The sequence below is a fragment of the Corylus avellana genome, chromosome 7, assembly GCF_965113065.1.
Source record: "Corylus avellana chromosome 7, dhCorAvel1.hap1.2, whole genome shotgun sequence".
NCBI lineage: Eukaryota > Viridiplantae > Streptophyta > Magnoliopsida > Fagales > Betulaceae > Corylus > Corylus avellana.
Window position 1 is genome coordinate 21,102,518 of NC_142496.1, and position 21,331 is coordinate 21,123,848.

Consider the following 21,331-nt stretch of genomic DNA (forward strand, 5'->3'; position numbering starts at 1 on the left):
AATTGTTTTGAAATAGTCTGTATAACTTTTTTTTTAGGTAAATGAGGGTTTTTTTTTTTTTTTTTTTTTTTTAAGACTTAAAATAAAAATAATAGTAGTAACTACCTTTGAAGACATTGTGTTCAAATTCCAAATAACATATGTACAATTTTGTGACTTTTGCATTAATTCCCGTTGTTAAACATCGTCCTACAAAATTTTCATTATTTTTTCCAAGGCATGGCAAAAAGAAAGAAAAAATGAACACAGGAAAAGCCCTAAAATATGTGATTGACATTAAAGTAGGAGTGCATTTTCTGAATTTGCTTAACTACATGATACTATGTATAATTCTTTTAACTAAAGAGTATGATCAAAGAATGCGATCAAAGAATGCAATAGTAAATAGTATAATTACATAACCAAGAAAATCTATTAAAAAGAATACTACACTCACAACAATATGAAATGAATGCTTGAAAAAGAAAAAAAAAAAAGAAGAAGAAAAACGAAACTAAATAAAAATTTTCATTGAAACATTTGCATAGTGATTATAGAACATTATTAAGGATGGTTACTATAACAATATAATTAATGGAGCAAATTAATTGGCTTCCAAGTGTTGAGGAGCCCAACACGTATATGATCGGATGATCCTAAAAGGGATACACGAATCAAGTGGATTGTGGATAACCAAATCCTTAAGGCTGGATGGACATTCAGCCTTTGAGAGACAGAGAAGGAGGCAAATAGAAATTAGATTACCAACAATAAAGGAGCAAGCAGTTCATCCACTACGCCTGGTTCTACGGACTAGATTCCTTCTTAGATTTACCGTCCCATCTTTAGTGTAATCATCAAGACTCAAGAGCTTTTTCTTTCGTAGCCATGCTTTTGGTTGCAGTCACCAATCTTACTTGTGGTAGAAGGTGGTGAGTTATATGGAGACTAATAAATAGTGGGGATGAGGAGAGAAATAGAGAGACGATGGATTCTTATTCGGTATTTGGGGTGTTTGAAGAATGTGGGTAGAAAACTTGAAGGTTTGTGATCACATTGTTTAATTGGACGGTTATTTGATGTTTCCAATGTTTACACCGATATAAAAGAAAACTGAGAAGATGGTTAACTAAACTAACAATGTTTCACTTTCATCTCAAGTATCTTATTTTGAAAACTCCTTTATTATATATATTAGATTAGATATTAAATAATGTGGGGATAAAGTGATAATAACGTGTTTTGAAAATTTAAAGCACAGTTTTTTTTTAATAATTATTCCTTGTCAGATAAATGAAATGCCACATGTCATGATATTACCGTCTTCTATTTAAAACTCAAAAAAACTCAAACGCACAGTTTCATTATATAATAATTTGACAATTAAATAGAACGCCACATGTCATGATATTAGTCTCTCCAATCTAAAACTCTCTCTCTCTCTCTCTCTCTCTCTCTCTCTCTCTCTATATATATATGACTAGTTTTTTAAGTAAGAGCCGATTCATTCTTAAAAAATCAATTCACGAATTATGTCTTAAAAAATTGGTTTAATATTAAAATAAAAAAGGGTTCATGCCACAGGTCGCAATATTAAGACACTTCTGAAAGTGATTCGGCGTTTATATATATATATATATATATATGATTCCCAAAATGCAATGTTTTTTTAAAAAACAAAATTCTAAAAATTCTAACAGGTCATCGGTTCCCATTATGGATCACAAAAGGTAACTTGCAATGGATCACAAGTGACTCTACGGAGGGTCATCCCACGATAGGTCACAAGACCCAATGGAGGGTCACCTGTCAAAAAATGGATGGAACCTCGACAGAAGTACATGTTGATTTTGGCCATAACCACGTGTACTAAAATTACATTTAACCTTTTTTTTTTTTTTTTTTGTTGTTGGGCCCTTTCGTTAGGTCCACAGGATACGTAACTTCGAAACTTACACATTGTGACATGAACGTTGAAGTGAAAGTCTATGTATGGGTCTCTCTTTTCTTTGGATCCCTTTTCTTTTCCTTTTATCGGGCCCAGCCCCAAGGATACGGAGCGAACATTAAAGTCGAAGTCAAATTAAAAGCCCTCCTTTGTAGTGTTTGATCAATAATTTTAAGAGGATTTTTTATTTATTTATTTTAATTTTATTTTATTGAGAAACGTTGATGTGATATGAACTATCAAGGTGAAAAGAGTAACGATTTTTTTGAGTGGAAATTGAAAAGTTAATGTTTCTACTTTTTTAGATATCAAAAGAAAGGAAAAGCTTATCTCAATCCTTTTTTTTTTTAAGAAAATTTTTTTTTTTTATTTTTATTTTTAAATTTAATCGTAAGTAATTAACCATATTTCTCTTACTCGCATGCTTAAATTTCATCCTAGCATCTAACTCGAGCACACGATGTACTACGACAGTGTCGCCATGTGGAGAACCAAGGCTCTTAGGAAGAAGAGCGACTTAAGAGTTACGCCACTAATAGAGTAATTCTATAAACTCCTCGTGTCACTCGTGTCCCTCAAAAAATGATGACTCTTAAAATTACCATTTGATTAAAATTCAGTAATAATCAATCATAACCACAATGGTAATTTTAAAAGTCACATCATTCTTAAAAGGACATAAGAGTGACACAGAATGAACTTATAGCATTACTCCTAATAATAGCTATATATTGTACTTCTGGTGGGGAATTGGCATTCTTTTAAGCTCTATTTGTTTCGGTGTAAAATGATTTTTAAAAAATATTGTGTTTGGTGCAATGAAAAAGAATAGTCAATGAAATATATTATAAAGTTGGAAAAGAACCCACCACTGTCCCCTCTTAGAGAGGAGGCTCTTGCTGAGCAGTGGATTAAATACTATCCATTGGCTTTTCCTTCATGCTTAAAAGAAAACATTTTTAACTGTGGCTAATTTCGGGAAACATGCGCCAACACCAAGTATAAGAAGGAAAAAACAACCCCTTCAGTTTCATCCATGCAAGACAAAAGCCATAATCAGAAAAATCCAACTTCAGAAGATATATAATCGATAGACAAATGGTAACTTATGTCCCTGATTCATTATTGTCACACATGTTCCAGCAGATTTGAAGTTATGAAAGTAGTGAAATTTGATCTGATTGCTTTCATTTTTTAGAACAAAGGCGAAGTGTCACCTAGTACTTTCTGTGTGCCAAATCCTTCACTGCGTCGGCAAGATGCTTCTCATTCTGAACACTCTGAACCCAATTTGCATTAATGTGAACTCGCTCAATGCTCTGCTTCAAGGTTCTAGCAATTGACGGCTTAGAACGGCTTGCAAAATACTCCTCTATTTCTTTGGCCTTCTCAAGTGAAGCAAACTGGAGGAGAGAGCGAACCAAACAAGAAAAGGAAACTGATGAGCATATCAATAACTAGTTCTTTTTAACTTTGCATTCTGCATAACATTTGCAATTGGGATACAAAGGACAAAAATTGATACTTGTGGAATTAACAATGGGAGAGAGAGGAGGGAGGGAGAGACAAACCGGTGAGACAATTGCACTGACGAAGCGAGTTATTAGAAATCCAGCACCCCAGGTTTTTGCAATATACTCCCATTTATCCTGTATTATGATCATATTTAAAAGGGATTTTTAAAAAAATGGTATTTATCCATCCCTCAATGGTCTCTTCAAATCAACCCTGTGAGAGATTACAGGTATGCTGAACACAATAATAGACAAGGGGCGCATTGCCACAAAAGGCCAGAACAAGTTTCCCTTTCCTTCATGTTATACGCAGATTTCAGCAACAATAAGCTAAAGAAAGAATTGCTAAAGACTAGCATCATAGAATTTCTGAACAACAATCAGGGCAACTTCCGTTGGTTTCCTTGATTGATGGCTCAAGATTCAAGTAAAACTGTACTTGTGTTTCAAATAGCAATTCTGATACAGATGTGGCCTGACTTTATATTTCCAATATAAAAAGTGAAATATTCTGAAATCTAAGCTCCCACAAGATATTGTCCTCAGTCCACCTTAAGCATGTAATCCTCAGATTCACTTGCTATTCACAGAAAAGATCTCATCTTTCTTCAGAACTCACTTATTTGATTCCCATCAATCATATTGGATTTCACAGCTACTCAATCCTTAAATCCCCAAAAACGTGGACAACTTACACATTTCTAGCAGTTCTTCTAAAAACTGGTCTTAGTATGGAAAAGGTCTAAGCTCAACAAATAACCTTTTTATTTATCAAACACATTGTTTCTTCTTTTGCACGGGGAGGGGGAGAAGGGTTGTGAAGCTATTCTAATGTTTCCTAGCATACCATACAGAACATAAAAGCACACCGCCCCTACATTCTAGTCTCCATATATTTTCCTTTTTATCGGCAACAAATGTATGAGATGCACCACAATGCCGGTTATTCTTCCAGGAAAGAAGGTGAGTACCCTGTCCCTTGTATTTACTTAAATCTACATACAAGATCTCAGACCAGTCTCTTTTTAAGTATCACACAAATATAGTGCATGTGCACGAATGTTGGTAATGCTTCACCTGCAATATGCTTTTTCCTTTTAACATTACTAATCGAGTATTACCTTCAGCCATGTCCAAGCTGTTTCACGTCCTTCAATACTAACAGCAAGTCCAAAAACAGCATCTTGGCTACGAACCTAGATCAAATGGGAAATAAAGTCCACATCAGCATCCCAAGCTCCATCAGACCATAATTTATCAACTTGTATGAAAAAATTTTGATACCCAAAATTATATAAAACTCAGATACCTCAGAAGAGAGCAAAAAGTTGAGAACTTCAAGAATTATGTTGGGATCTGAACAAGATGCTAATGAACCTACAAGCACAAAAAAACATGATTCCAATATCCTAGAGAGATTCGGATGGTCTTGCATCATTTTAATTATATGTTATTACCTAGAATGCGTGTTTTCTCCTGGCTCAGATCAGTCTCTCTGTAAACCCTCAACAGAGATTCATAATCCAATCTGTTTGAGGTGCTGACTCTCTGCATTACACCCACGTATGCTGCCTGCAAGCCAGTCCATAAACATCCATAGGAATTGTAAATGGAGAAATACTAGAAATTGACCAATGTTTCCTTCACCAACCTTTCTTATGTCAGGAGGGAGAAGTGATGTATTTCTGTCATCTAAGAAAGCATGAAAACGCCTACTTGCTTCATTTAGTGTCAGATCATCTCCAAACACAGCAAGGGCAGTCAAAATCTCTCCTCTCAACATTGCATCTAGATGACTCTCCCCTTGCTTAGGTTCCCAACCAAGCTTCCTGCAAAGAAATGCAAACATAAAAGAAAAATAAATAGAAGAAAGCTAATCTTGCTCAACGGAAGTTTTTGAGTGCTTATTGTATGGGTCAGCAATACACACAAGGTTCCTATTCGCTTGTAAGGTATTGTATAAATTAAAGACTGTTTCCGCCCTAACTTTTCTTACATTCTAGAACCTTTCTCAGCTAGTTCAGTACAAATTGCATTAGTGACTTCAAAGGAGACTTTTATTGACAATAATCAACAGTATGTATGACAAACTTTCTCTTGAATATGTATCCATAAAGTATCTTCAAGTATGAGAGATAAACATGCATATACAAATTGCCTGATGTGAGAAATATCTACATACTAGATCCTAGGCTAAAAATCTGTCAGCTTATCCCTACAATATTAGGTGAACATAATTGTGTGTTTTTTTTATTTGGTCTTTTTTTTTCTCCATTAAAGATGTCTATCAATGTTTAAGACAAAAAATATTTCTTTTTTAGAAGTAATTGAGATATCATTAAATACGTAAGGAACCCCTAAGTACACATGGAGTATACAAGAGAAACCACCTAACTAGTAAGAGCAAAAAGAAAAGAAAACCATGATAGCTAATCACTAAAGGAAAAACAAAAGCAACTGTCCAAATGTTTAAGAAATAAAACATAAAGAGAGCATTACTCCTAATCAAATGGAATATAATCGACTTCATAGAGACCACTTAATGTCAAAATAACAGTATACTAAGCAAACCCAATGGCTTATAAAACACAGACCATTGTTGGAATTTCAATTACTGATTTATAAAATAACTTACTCTGCAGAATACTGGAAAAGACTAATAAAAAATCGTTTAATGTCATCCAGTAACTCAGGAGTCGCATCAGCTACGATTCTTGCAACTTTATAACTTATCTGTTAACAGAGGGACCAGAATTAGGACTAAGAGCATAACTGAAATAAACTTAGACAAGATAAGGATGTGACCATTACACTAATCAAATTAGACATCACGGTGTATTCATGTTCCTCCCTGTAAGCACCCATCAAGGTTAGCAATGAGGTCAAAGACTGCTGGCATGCCATACAAAGGGCAAATGAGTCATCGAGAATGCCTGTTAAAGGAAGCTATTGTTAAGTTCGCTTTTCTGCCATCAATGGGACAAAGCAAGTATGAGTACAAACATCCAAATTACCAAATCTGTCGGTTGCAGATAAGTATTTGCTCTCTATTGCATATCTGAGTCTACTTGCAAGGTCCTCATCATATTTCACCCTATAGAAACCAGCCTGATCAACATTAAGTTTTATCCAAGCAGATGCTGCACCGCTTCTATCACTAAGGAATTCCTTGATATCAAGAGTTTCAGAAATTGTTTGCAGTAGAAAATTCTTGCGCACATCATATGAGCCACAGCACAATGTTACTGGCACAATCCACTGCCCTTCCCCATGGGAACCACTTGACAAAAATTGCGACTGCCATTATTATATTTATCTAAGTAAGTTCTCAAAATATTATTAAGTGAAACACTACGAAATGAAACAGCTGACTATGCATCTGAGTTAAGATATGTTAGTTCAACATAAAATAGATGAAAGAGATAAGACACAAGAAACCTGCTCGAACACCAATTTCTGATCTTTGACTTTGACAGAGACAACTGGGTATCCTTTTTGCTTTGTCCATGAATTCATTAGCTTGTTCACAGGCTCACCAGATCCCTCCTCAAGGGCAGCCCATAAATCTTCTGTCTTCGCATTTGAGTAAGCATATTTTTTTATATATGAAGCAAGTGACCTCTGATTACATAAACAAATCAGAAAAACAAAAAATAATAAGAGCAAAAACAGTTAACTAAAACCAGGAAATAAAACTTATAAATGCAAGGAAAAAAAAAGGACTTGACACAATTACAATAGAAATATTTCTCAAATGAGCAAGCCCTATTATAATTCTAAATTTCTTTATCAGACTTATGATCAGATCTAAAAAAACCATCTCTGCACTGACATTATATTTCCTTACCAATGCATATGGAGGCAAAAAGTACCATAATTTGTTACTTTCATACACAGAATTGATCCCTTATTTGAAAGCATTGATATCATCTTACCTTCTAATATGGATATTCTTAGTAATGATATCCAGAACCAACAACCATCACATTCAACTCCATTATGCTTTAAACCAATAAATCCATAAACTGTCATTTGAAAAATCAATCCCATAAATCAAAGAAGATGATTGGTTGGCACAGATGGAACTGAAAAAGAACAAACCTCAACAGCATTTATTTGAATAATACTTAGCAGCCAGGGATGACATTGGCAGCTAATCTAGCTGAAGCTAAGTCACCAGATATCAACTAGATATAATTTCGAATTATTTCTCTCTCTCTCTCTCTCTCTCTCTCTCTCTCTCTCTCTATATATATATATATATATATATATATATATATATATATAAGTAGAATTGACTACATTTTAAATAAATAACTACTTTTTTCTTTTATATAACTAGAATTGACTACTTTTCAAATAATTAATTACAAAGTAGTCATCACATTAATGGTTATCTCAACCTCTTTCATAAAATAAATTCTAATTCCCACATCACCATTCAACTATTTTCTGAGCAAAATGTCTCTAATCTCTTCAGAACTCAAAATAAGAAGATTCCTATTGCCTACTTTTATATGTATGGAGGAAGGCTTCATTTTTTAAGGTTTTCTATGACATAGTTTCATGCCAATTTGAGATGGAGAAAAAGAAGCAAAAAGAGAAAAACAAAGTCTCTTCAATCATAAGAAATACCTTAACTTGTACAAGAAACACATACAAGTAACAAACCTAATGACCAACCTGAAAGGATTCAGCACCAAGATAGCTTTGCAGCATCCGAATAACAGATGCACCTTTTCTGTAACTTATTGCGTCAAAAATTTCATCAATCTCACCAGCATGATTTACCTCCACCTAAAAGAAATATGCTTAAATTCACCTATACTCAAAAAAGTAATGATGCTGATTTGGTGATTCCTTAAAGCTGAGGAAAATAAAATAGCCATGCAAATTACCTCAATGGGATGGGACTCTGCAAGGCCATCTAGTCTAAGACCTTCTGTAGATTCATCAAGAAACTGAGTCCATATTTTCCATTCTGGGAACAAGCTATCAGTTGCTAAATAGCTAACCTGTACAAATATAATTACAGATACATAATCTCCAAGCACGTGGTCATTAGGTATGATAATATAAAGAAATATGACCAATGCAATATACCCATGTTGCAAACCCCTCATTCAGCCACAAATGAGTCCACCATTCCATTGTTACAAGATTGCCAAACCACTGGTGTGCCAGTTCATGAGCTACGACCGTAGCAACCTTTTCAGTAGCCAAAAATAACAATTAAACATTCAGTGGGGTGTTATTGAAAGAACAGCTCCATATTCAATGAGCCAAACTAAATTCTAACAAAGAGAGAAACATTCAAATGTGCACAATACCCGAGTAATTCTATTCATCACCCTATTATCCTCCTTCCATTCCCCAAAACTAATGTGGCGTGGTCCCCATAGCATTTGGGTATGGGGATTGGTATTTTGGTTGGGGTGACCACGTCACATCAGCTTTGAGGGGATGTGAGAGGTACAATGGGGTGAGTATAGCATTACCCACATTACCCTCTGCTTATTGGCAGCTGCGGAATGCTGATCGTCGTAGAGCAAAGCTGTTTCACGGTATGTAACTAAACCATAATTCTCCATGGCCCCAGCAGCAAAATCAGGGATTGCAACCATATCCAATTTAGGTAGAGCGTAAGGCACGGCAAAGTATCTGTAAATTTTATCATGGTAAATTTGAATTCCAGGTAATGCAGCATAAGCACAAAAATGCAACAACCCGATAACCAGTAATCACATTCCAGTGTCCAATTAAATGTAGTCTTTAGCTAAAGAATTGTAGTGCTTAGACTAGTGCTCAATTACAGGACAGCTTACTCTTTGTACAATTCAAGTGTTCCGACAGCAACATGCAATGCAAATTTCCCTTGATTTGCCTTACCAACCTGACAGTATACTCGAACTTTGACCCCTGTATACAGATGTAAGATTACACTGTCAAGAACAGGAGTTGTACTGCCACAAGAAGCAATGGGCATAGTGTTTGATTTTACCATCAGATGTACAATCTTCCACATAATCAAACAAACCAACAACCACTGCCACCAAATATGTAGACATTACTGGTGATTCCTGATATGAAACTGTCTTCAGATGCCCATCCACTTTTTCTTCAACAATTGGCATGTTGGAAAGAGCTACTAGTTCAGATGGCACATCCAATGTGATTTTGAATGTAGCCTGCATTGGGAAGAAGAGCCAAATTAGCTTTTGTTTGCATTCATTTGTAACACAATCAGGCATTTCTACTTTCAGTCCCAAAATTATTTAGCCACAACAATCGAAGCAAGCATTATGAAGTGGGATGGGAGTTAAGATTTGATTTCAGCATAAGATGCAAAGACCATCAAAAAAAAGAAAAAAAAGCATAAGATGCAAAGAAGTACAAGAGCTTAAATCAACACAGAGAGACAGAGAGAGAGAGAGAGAGAGAGAGAGAGAGAGATTACAACACCTTGCAAGCAGGTTCATCCCAACACGGAAAGCATCGCCTAGCATCAGCCGGTTCAAACTGCGTAACTGCCATATTCTTCTTCTCACCATTATGCTCATATGTACTGAAAGAAAATAAAATAACTCAAATATATACACACATAATTAATAAAATTGTCATCATCACAACCGTATCCCAACACTACTTGTCACCACCAAATCCTTCCTTTTTAGCACACATTATTTTCTTACCAAATGCACTATAAAAGGTAGCATAGAAATGATTCCAGACTTCAATGGTTGTATTTATCAAAAAACTCTAATTAAATTCCGTTCTTATATCAGTCCCGCTTAAAGCTTCGGTGCTAATACTTCAACTCTGAGATTTTAAGTTCTTTCAAACAGAAGCTAACAAACAGAGGAAATAGATTATTGTATCAAGCTTAAAAAAACTCTATTCATTTAATCTTCTCATCAACAAATATAACACATTAAATTCTACCTTCTGTAGAACCCCTTCATTTTGTCGTTCAAAGTTCCTTCAAACCCGATATGGAGAACTCCGATCCCAATCGGAAGTGTCTCCGCGAACTCCAAAACCAAAATCTCGTCTGCTTCAACCAAATCAATTTTTGAAGGCTCCAACACCTGCCCAAAATATCATTCATTCATTAAGCATCAACGGCAGTGCGTTTGGATGCCTCTGGAAAATAAATCAAAACTAAGTCTCGCATAAAAAAGTCGGAACCAAAATGGCTGTGAATCCATCCATAGAATCCATGCTATCTTCGTATTTTCGATAAATTTCATCAACTAAATCAATCATTGGAGTTTACAACATTTTAAGGTTCCGGAACGAAAAGTTAGACAAATAGGGGATTACCTTAGAAAAGCCTCGGTTGGTGAACGAAACGGAGCCGGTAACGAGGGATAGGTCGGCGGCATTGAGGACGATGTACTTGGTATCGGCGACGATGTCGAGGTCAACGGCGACGGAGCCGGCGAACTTGCAGGCGGAGAGGTCCGGTTTGAGGCGTAGGTCGTAGCGTTTCGGGACGGCGAATTTTGGGAGGCGAGGTTGGCCTTTGAACTGCTCCATGGTTTTTAGATTCGTCCGCACTCCGTGTTTCTCTGGTTTTACTATTAGCAGATAGAAATGAGTGAGAGCGATGTGGTGACACAAAGAGGAGACCGATGCGTGGGAACTTATAGAGATTGCTTCTACGGCAAGGCTAGCCTACGGTTAGGAACGAATCTTTGCGATGGGTGAAGTAAAACAGCACACCACGTGCCACGTATCACGGTCCGGTCCGCCTTATTCTTGTCGGTGGTTTTAGCCAATAACCGCTAATTATAACCGTCTTTTCATTTCTACTTATTCCAATCTTGCGGTGGTATAAATTTGAATGATATACGATTCTATATAATTAGGATAATTATTATATGTAACACACAATCATCCTATTTGGGCCATTCTTGTTGGCGACTCTCATTAGCTTATGCACATCCTATTTCAAGCTAAGACTTGACTCTAATATTATATGTAACCATCCACTTCAAGTAATATGATATTGTTCTTTTTAAGTTTTAGTCCGCACAGTTTTGTTATTAGGTTTATCCAAAAATGCCTCGTACCATTTAAAAAAAAGCATGCTACTATAGAAGCACATTCTCTTTTCCACATTCAGGTAATGTGAGATGCCACAAACAACCTATTAAATTACATTATTCAATAAATTTACATTTTATTAGATATTTTGATGAAGTATATTAAGAGACTAAAATATTAAGAGACTAAAATTAACTCAACCTTATGGATATCTTTTAGACTTTTACCCTCGTACTCCTAGCCTTTTATAGACTTAAGTCCCTAACTACTTTAACAGTTCAGCTAATTAAGTAACAACTCTAACAACTGAAATCGGTCTAACTATCTATTTTTTTTTTTATAAGCCGATGAGAAAAAGGCTACAAGAGAATCTAACTATCACTTGAATGAGCCTAACTCTCAAGTAACCAAATATTAGCAAATGGGCTTCAACTATTCAGCCCAACTAGCGGTCAGACCCATATATTTGAAAACCGAAATGAATGGGCTCCAAATTGTAGGTGAAATATGCGTTAACACCAAATCTGCGACTTCAACTTGCACGAAAAAAGGACAAACCTTTCAAGTTTCATCCATCATCCATGCAAGACAAATAAAAGCAAGAAAAATAAAGGAAAAAACTATAATTTGAAAGATCCAACTCTATAAGATATATTCTTAATAGACTAATGTTTGCTGATGACCCCGAATAATTATTGTCTCCCATGTTCTGACATATTTTAAGCTGTAAAATTTGATCTGGTTGCCTTTTTCCTAAGAACAATGGCCAAACAAGTGTCTCCTACTACTTCCCCTGTGCCAATTCCTTCACATTGTTGACAAGATGTTCCTCTTTCTGAACACTTAGAACCCAATTTGCATTAATGTAAACTCACTCAATGCTCTGCTTCAAGTTTCTAGCCATCGAGGGCTTAGTACGGCTTGCAAAAAACTCCTCTATTTCCTTGGCCTTCTCAAATGAAGTAAACTGTGGGGAGGGATGAAAAAGAAAAAACTATAAGCATAAAAAATGACTAACTAACTGCATGTGAATTAAAATTCAGGCACAACATTTGTTATACAAAGGACAAAAATTGATACTTGTGGAACCAACAACAAAAGAAAGAGGGAGGGACTGAGAGACAAACTGGCGAGACAATTTCATTGACAAAGTGAGTGAGTTATTAGATATCTAGAACCCCAGGTTTTGAAAATATGCTCACAGTTATCCTGTATTTTAATCATCTATAAGAGGAAAAACCAAGGCATTAGATAACAAAGTGGTAACTTGCCCATCAATCAACCCTGTGAGAGATTGTAGCTGTAATAAACACAAGAATAGACTAACAGGGGATCAGTGCCACAAAGAATCAAAACAAGTTTCCTTTGCTTCATGTTATACAAAAAATGATTTCAGCAACAAGAAGCTCAAACAAGAATCGTTATAGACTAGCATAACTGAATTCCTGAACAACGCTTGGGCACCTTTGGTGGGTTTCCACGTTAATTAAATCTGGCCTAAAAAGAGATTGACTGATCAAGATTAACCAACGTACTTGTGTTTAACTAGCAATTTTGATATAGATATGTTTAACTAGCAACCAGGATAACATACCTTTTGAGTGGCAAGAAGTCATTAAAAAAGGGGGTGAAAGATTGGAGGGGAAAGAATTTCAAAGCTGTGATTTCTAGGCTTGCATGGGGCTCAGTAGTTTATCATTTGTGGAGGCAAAGAAATGAAGAAAAATTTGGGAATTTGTCAATCTCTGAGGAGAAAATGGTTCAAATGATTAGTTGGGAGGTTAGAACCCGAATCATGTGCAAGGGTAAATTTAAAAGAAGTGGAGAAAATGTTGCTCTGTGTGCTAATTGGGATATCCCCATTTGTGTACCGACTTGATCTGATTGGCCTGCTTGTTGCTGTATGGACTGCTAGAACTGGTTTGAGCTTCTGGTTTGTGTTGGCTGTATTTTGTTGGTTACAGGGATTGCTGCACAGGTCTACTTCTTCGGCTCTTTGTTGCTAATCATCTTCTCTTTCTTGGTGCCTTGGCTTGTTCTGGTTTGGGCTGGAAACAGGTGACAGATGTTGCTGGCTTTGTACAGATTTTGTTTGTATAGTTTCTGCATAGATTTGTTTTGCTGGTTCATGGGGCTTCGTATCACTCGGCTCCTTGTTGCTATAATCCTCTTTCTGGGCTGTTGAAAGAGGGGTCTGTTTCCTGTATAGATTCATTGCTGTTGGTTCTCCTGGAACAGGGGACTGATGCTGCTGGTTTTTGGGTACAGATATGCGTGGTTTGTCTGTAATGTCTCTGGTATAGTTTGTTTAGGTTGTCTGGTTGGAGTAGATTGTATGGTGGCTACTGGTTGTTTTGAGATAGTTTGATGTAATGTTTTGAGATAGTTTGTTTGTTGTAAGCCTTTGGTCCTGCCGTGCTGGGGTTCTAGAAGGTTTTTTCGGCTAAAGTGTATTGTTCCTTTTTGTTCGGAGTTAATAGGAACTCATTCATCAAAAAAAAAAAATATATATATTTATAGCACAAAATATGAGGTATATTCCAAAATCTAAAACTCCTCTGAGATATTCTAATCAGTCACCATAAGCATGTCCCCAGATTCAGTCGCTACTTCACAGACAACTTCATCTTCTCTGGAACTCAGTTATCTGATTTCGATCACTCATATGATATTTCACAAATACTCAAGGTTCATAACAAGCTAACAACTCTTCCAAAACTTGTTTTCTTGGGAGTTGTGGAAAATGTCTAAGGTCTATATGTTACCTTTTTGTAAAACCCTCATTCTCTACCAGATTAACGTACAGTTCCATTATCTCTCTATTTTCCTTTTCATCAGCTACAAAATGCATGAGATGCACCATGATGCCTGTTTTTCTTTCAGGAAAGAAGGTGCGTGTCCTGTCCCTGTATCCACACAAGTGGTTGTCTTCCTTAAATCTACATTCAAGATCTCAGACCAGTTCTCTTAATTGTTTGAGGACAGTTTGACCAAGGTATCATGCGAATATAGCGCATGTGCATGAATGTTTGCTTTTTTGCTTGTCACATTGCTAAATTGAGTATTACCTTCAGCCACGTCCAAGCTGTTTTACGTCCTTCTCTACTAACAGCAAGTCCAAGAACAGCATCTTGGCTACGAACCTAGATCAAATAGGAAATAAAGCCAGCATCAGTGTTCCGAGCCCAATCAGACCATAATTTGTCAACTTGTATAAAAATGTTTTGACCTCCACAGTTATATAAAATTCAGATACCTCAGAGGACAACAGAAAGTTAAGAACTTCAAGAGTTATCTTAGGATCAGGAGAAGATGCTAATGAACCTACAATCACACAACGATACGTGATTCCAATATACCAGAGATACACAGATGCTCTACATCAATTTAAAATAATGATATGTTGTTACGTAGAACGAGTGTTTTCTCCTGGCTCAAATCAGTCTCACTGTAAACTCGTAGAAGAGATTCATAACCCAGTCTGTTTGAGGTGGTGACTCTTTGCATTACAGCCACATAAGCAGCCTGCAACCACAGTTCATAATAAACTTCAGTAGGGATTGTAAACGGAGAAATGTTAGTAATCGAGCAATGCTTCTTTACCAACCTTTCTTAAGTCAGGAGGGAGGAGTGCTGTATTTCTGTCATCTAAGAATGCAAGAAAACGCCTATTTGCTTTGTTTAGTGTCAGTTCATGTCCAAACACAACAAGCGCAATCAAAATCTCTCCTCTCAACATTGCATCCGGCCAGATGGATCTCCCCTTGCTTAGGCTCCCAACCGAGTTTTCTGCAAAGAAATTCAGACATAATAGAAATAAACAAATAGAAGAATGAAGTCAAAAAAGGCTAATATTGCTCAAAGGAAGGTTTGGAGTGTTCGTTATTTGGGTCAGCAATACACAATGGGATACACCATGGGCTTCTGTTAGCTTGTAATGTCTGATATAACTCGATGATGGTCCAAACCATCATATCACAAACCCCTTCTGCCCTACCTTTTCTGACATCCTAGAAACTTCCTTAGCACACAGATTACATTAGCAACTTCAAAGGTTCTAAGTTTAATTCACTATAATAAATCTTATGTATGACAATTTTTTTCTTGATCAAGAATATTCAAATAAAAGAGATGAACATAAACATAAACATACAAATTGCCCGTTATATAGTGCAAGAAATATCTACTCCTAGATCTGGAACTTATCCCTATAAAACATGAAGGGGAATCATAAAAAAATCCTTAAGTGAGTGTAATTTTATTTTCTCTGTCTTTTTCTTCTTCCTTAAAGCTGTCCTTCTCCCAGATTTATCAAAATAAAACAGAAAGTTCATATTATATATACCAATTAATATTTGGACATTCTGAGACATTTATAGACATCTCCCTGATGCAATGATAAAGTACCACTATCTGCTATTTATTAGCTATTAGCAGCTCTATTTAAGAAAAAAAATTGACTTAATTCACAATATATCATAATATATATAATTCACTGGAGCATCATAATCACCTTCTAATATTCTAGTTATTCATTATATAAGAGATAATAATCTCGTGCTCTGTAGTTGTATTTTGACTGTTTTCATACCTTCCAATACCTTAAATTGCAGAACAATTAACATCCAATGGGACTTTACAAATCAAGTCAAATATTATTGACATCAAAGAGATCACTTAATGGCAAAAGAAAAGTAGATAGACTAAACCCAATGGCTTATAAACAAGGACCAATCTAGGAGTTACAATTAGTTACTTATAAGATCACTTACTCTGCAGAATACTGGAAAAGGCTAATAAAAAATTGTTTAACATAGTCCAGTAACTCAGGGGTTGCATCAGCTGCAATTGTTGCAACTTTATGACTCATCTGTGAATAGAGGGACCGGGATTAGGGCAAAGATCATAACTGAAATTAACTTAGACAAGATGAGGATGTGAAAATTACACTAATCAAATTAGACAGCACAGTATAGTCAGGTTCCTCCCTGTAAGCACCCATCAAGGTAAGCAATGAGCTTAAAGACTACTGGCGAATCATACAAAGTGCAAATGAATCATCCACAATGCCTATTAAAGGAAGACGTTGTTAACTACTCTTTTTTTGCCGTCAATGGGAAAACGCAAGTATGAGTACTAATATCCCGATAACCAAATCTATCTGTTGCAGATAAGAATTTGTTCTCTATTGCATATCTAAGTCTGGTTGCCAGGTCCTCATCATATTTCACCCTATAGAAACCAGTCTAATCCACATTAAGTTTTATCCACAGGAACTCATTGATATCAAGAGTTTCAGACTTTCTTTGCAGTAGAAAACTCTTGCACACATCATATGCGCCACAGCACCATGTTATTGGGATAATCCAATGTCCATCCCCATGGGAACCACTTGACAAAAATTGTGACTGTGATTATTATATTTATCTCAGTAAGTTCTCAAAATATTATTAAGTGAAACACTACAAATGAAACAACTAACTAGGCATCTGTGTTAAGATATGTTAGTTCAACATAAAATAGGTGAAAGAGACACGACAAAAGAAACCTGCTCGAACATTAATTTCTTATCTTTGACTTTGACAGAGACAACTGGGTATCCTTTGTGCTTTGTCCACGAATTCATTAGCTTTTTAACAGGCTCACTAGATTCTTCCTCAAGGACAGCCCATAAATCTTCTATCTTTACATTCGAGAAAGCATATTTTTTTATATATGAAGCAAGTGACCTCTGATTGCATAAATAAATTAGAAAAACAGAAAAAAAAAAAAAAAGAAAAAAAAAGAAAAAAAAAAAGAGATAATTAATTCACATATAGTTACATCAAAGATATTTCTCAAATGAGGAGGCCATATTGTGCTTCTTAATTTCTTTACCTAATTATCCGTAGATCAACTACTTATCGCAATTACTATCAAATCTCAAAATCCAGCTTTGCACAGACCTTATATTCCCTTACGCTTATATTCCCTTACCAAGCCATCAAAAAGCAAAAAGGAGATACTTTTTCACTGTCCTCTACAGAATTGATCCCATGTTAGCAAGACACTGATGTCATCTTACCTTATGATATGATATTGATAGTGGTAATCTCGATGATTCAATTCCAAAACCTTCAATTTAACTCAAATAAGCATTATGATTGGTTGACACAGACGAAACTGAAAAGCAGTAGACCTCAACAGCAAGCCAACAATAAAACTGGCTGCTAATCTAGATGAGGCTATGCCACCAAATATCAAGTAGACATACTTTCTACTTATTTCTTGTATAGATGAGTATCACAATTTTTTTTTTCTTTATAAGTAGAATTGATTACTTCTTCAAATAATTAGTTACAAGCATCCATCGCATTAATTGTTATCTCCTAAACCTCTTTCATGAACCAATTTTTCTATAATTCGACATCACCATCCAACTTAATTTTTGAAGGTTTTCTACGACATATAAATTTCATGTGAATTTTGTTAATCAACTTCAGAAATCACCAACAGCTTCCATGTCAGTAGCAACTACTTCCAGTTCAAATTCAGCAACAACAGTTTCAAGTTCCAAATCCTCTGCCAAAGATCAAGCTTATTCAAATGAAGGATCTCAGTCAAAGAACCAAAACACTTGAAGAGCAGGACACTAGTCTAAGTTGTAGCCTTGTAATCTTGTTATCGATATACCCTTTCAAATTTAAAATTAGCAACTAAAACTCCATGATATGTGGAGAATGTTTTGTAAACAGTTCTTCACATATACAGTAATACTCAGCATGGTTCGGTTGATCAATACCAAACCATTCTTTTCACAAAGGCTGGATTTCATACAAATTTGATGCAGAGAAAAAAAAGAAAAAAAACCCACACACAAAGTTTTCTTCAATCATAGGAAATGTTTTAACTTGTACAAGAATTACAAGTAACAAACCTAACAACCAACCTGAAAGCATTCAGCGCCAAGATAGCTTTGCAGCATCCGAATGACAGATGCACTTTTTTGTAACTTATTGCGTCAAAAATTTCATTGGTCTCGACAACATTATTTATCTCCACCTAGAAAAGATAAAGCTTAAATTGGGATATACTCACACAAGTAATTACACAAATTCCTCAAAGAAGGTTATAACCGGGAAAAGAATTTGGCCCATGCAAAATTACCTCAATAGGATGGGACTCTGCAAGCCCATCCAGCCGAAGACCATCTGTAGATTCAGCAAGAAATTGAGTCCATATTTTCCATTCTGGGAACAAACTATCAGTTGCTAAATGGGAAACCTGCGCAAATGCCATAATTGGTATATAAATTTTAGAATAATGTGGCGTAATTAAGTATAATAATATAAAGACATGTGACCAATGCTACAAACCCATGTTGCAAACCCCTCATTCAGCCACAGATGCGTCCACCATTCCATTGTTACAAGATTGCCAAACCACTGGTGTGCCAGTTCATGGGTTATGGCACTCACAACCTTTACAGAGGCCAAAAAATAATGATTAAACAATTTGTGGTTGATTATTAGAACAATGGCTCCTTATTACATTACCCAAACTAAATTATACCGAAAAGAGCAATATTCATAAGTGCACATTACCCACTGTTTATTGGAAGCAGCAGAATGCTGATCATCATAGAGCAATGCTATTTCACGGTATGTGACTAAACCATAATTCTCCATGGCCCCAAAAGGAAAATCCGGGATTGCAACCATATCCAATTTGGGTAGAGTGTAAGCCACATCAAAGTAACTGTAGAAATTATCATGGTCAATCCAAATTCAGATAATGCAGCATAAGCACTAAAATATTACAAATTAAAGGATCACTAGTAGGAATCATAAAGCTGTAACTATACAGCAATAATTTGGCAGTGATCGACTGTAAAACTTACCTTTTGTATAATTCAAGTGTCCTGACGGCAACACCCAGAGCAAATTTCCCTTGGTTTGCCTTACCAACCTGACAGTATACTCGAACTTTGACCCCTGTATGGAGATGTAGGATTGATTACACTGTCAAGAACAAGGGTCGTATTACCACAAGAAACAATGGGCGTAGTGTATGATTTTACCATCAGATGTATGATCTTCCACATAATCAAACAAACCAACAACAACTGCCACCAAATATGTGGACATTATTGGCGATTCTTGATATGAAACTGTCTTCAGATGCCCATCCACTTTTTCTTCAATAATAGGCATGTTGGAAAGAGCTACTAGTTCAGATGGCACATCCAATGTAATTTTGAATGTAGCCTGCAACTCTCAATGGCAGAAAAAGAAGGGCCAAATGAGCTTTTGCTTGCATTCATTTGAAAACATAATATATCTTCATGAGAGGCAGATACTTCATTTTTTTCTTCTTCTGGATTTTCTCAAACATGCATTATAAATTGTGTTAGGAATTAAGATATGATTTCAGCAAGAGATGAAAAGAAGTATAAGATCGTAAATCAGCTAAACGAGAGAGAGAGAGAGATTGCAAACACCTTGCAAGCAGGCTCATCCCAACACGGAAAGCATCGCCTAGCATCAGCCGGTTCAAACTGCGTAACGGCCATGTTCTTCTTCTCCCCATCACGCTCGTATGTACTGGAAAGCAAAATTACGACGTCAATATATATATATATATATATATATATATATATATATATATATATATATATAAGTAACTGATAAAATTGTCACTCATCAGAAAACAGAAGAAATTTAGAAAACCAGGTAAAACAAGTTGCAAATAGCGACTTGAAAAATCGTATATTCAATAGGACCAAAGCTTCGCCATCAAAGTTGCACCACACAATATTAACTGAAAACTCTAATGGATTATATCATTCGGCATTGAAACTAGTAGTGGACACTAGATTAAAAAGAAATTTGTTGTACCTTCTCACATCTCAGAAAGGGTGAATTGTGTCTCAATTTTTGCAAATTACAATGACATTGCAAAATACAAAAAGGTTGTTCAAGCAATTCAGGAAGAGAGACAACTTTAGTAATGACATGTTTTTGGTACATGACTTGAATTTGTCTTTCTTGAAGAAACATAGCTGACTAGTTTGGCCCTTCTTCTTCTACTTTGTCTTTGTGCCCCAGGGTTCTCCTCTAACTTTCTCCAACACACCCCCCCCAAAAAAAAAAACAAGATAAAAAAGAAAGGGCGTAATTTCCTTTTCTTTTTTCTTTTTTCTTTTTTCTGCGCCCTACTTTTTGCGAGCATCCTTCATTTTTGTCTTCTGAGGCTCTGTCATCTGTGTCAGTGCACCCAAGCATTCCGATTTCCGGTTGAGGACCCTTTCCAAGCATCCCGTAGGCCACTGCGTCCCTATGTCTCATTTTTGGGTCTAAATTTTTATTGGACCAGGCCTTTGGCCCATTTCCATTGTTTTTACAGGCCCTATTCATGCTAGATTTGGGCTTTTTTTTTTAAAAAAAAAAAAAAAAGAAAAAAAAAAAAGAGAGAGATTTGTGCTTGTTTAAGGTTTACGACGATTATGAGTAATTCTAGAAATTTTTTTTGTGTTATTTTAAAAATGCTGTGGCTTTTAAAATTGCAATTTGATCAAAATTCAATAATAATCAATCATATGGCACAATAATAACTTTTAGCATTACTCTTACGATTATAGAAGTCATATTCTATATATAGTTTCATTGGAGAGTAGCATCAGGTAAATTTAGTTTTCTTATCCACTCCGCATCACGCGTGGAGGGCGGCATATTGGCTTGGCACTAATTTTAGAAGTTAATTTTTGGGGAAATTTCACTTTGGACCCCTCAACCGATTTTACAAACCCTATGAACTTTCAAATATTTCACTTTAGACCCTTGAACTTTCAATTTCTATCACT

General features: G+C 35.8%; 1 protein-coding gene and 1 pseudogene across 2 annotated transcripts; both read right to left on the reverse strand.

Moving 5' to 3' along the window:
- Positions 1–2,980: 2,980 nt before the first annotated feature.
- LOC132184636 (aminopeptidase M1) lies at positions 2,981–11,084 on the reverse strand. Its single transcript, XM_088518089.1, has 19 exons — positions 10,765–11,084; positions 10,384–10,529; positions 9,904–10,006; positions 9,443–9,629; positions 9,267–9,360; positions 8,949–9,102; positions 8,545–8,649; positions 8,340–8,456; positions 8,125–8,238; positions 6,880–7,062; positions 6,456–6,738; positions 6,253–6,374; positions 6,077–6,174; positions 5,093–5,270; positions 4,899–5,013; positions 4,751–4,818; positions 4,563–4,637; positions 3,499–3,576; positions 2,981–3,330 (listed from the first exon to the last, which is right to left on the reverse strand). Exons 1-19 carry the CDS (start codon positions 10,978–10,980, stop codon positions 3,145–3,147), a joined length of 2,622 nt encoding a protein of 873 aa, XP_088374215.1. The 5' UTR covers positions 10,981–11,084; the 3' UTR covers positions 2,981–3,144.
- Positions 11,085–12,113: 1,029 nt separating this feature from the next.
- On the reverse strand, positions 12,114–20,590 carry LOC132184635 (aminopeptidase M1-like; annotated as a pseudogene). The gene is made up of 13 exons (XR_015912883.1): positions 20,367–20,590; positions 19,970–20,072; positions 19,550–19,736; positions 19,370–19,463; positions 19,074–19,227; positions 18,846–18,950; positions 18,637–18,753; positions 18,419–18,531; positions 16,439–16,478; positions 16,263–16,360; positions 15,098–15,279; positions 14,559–15,015; positions 12,114–12,457 (listed from the first exon to the last, which is right to left on the reverse strand). The product of XR_015912883.1 is annotated as an aminopeptidase M1-like (transcript).
- Between the last annotated feature and the right edge of the window lie 741 nt (positions 20,591–21,331).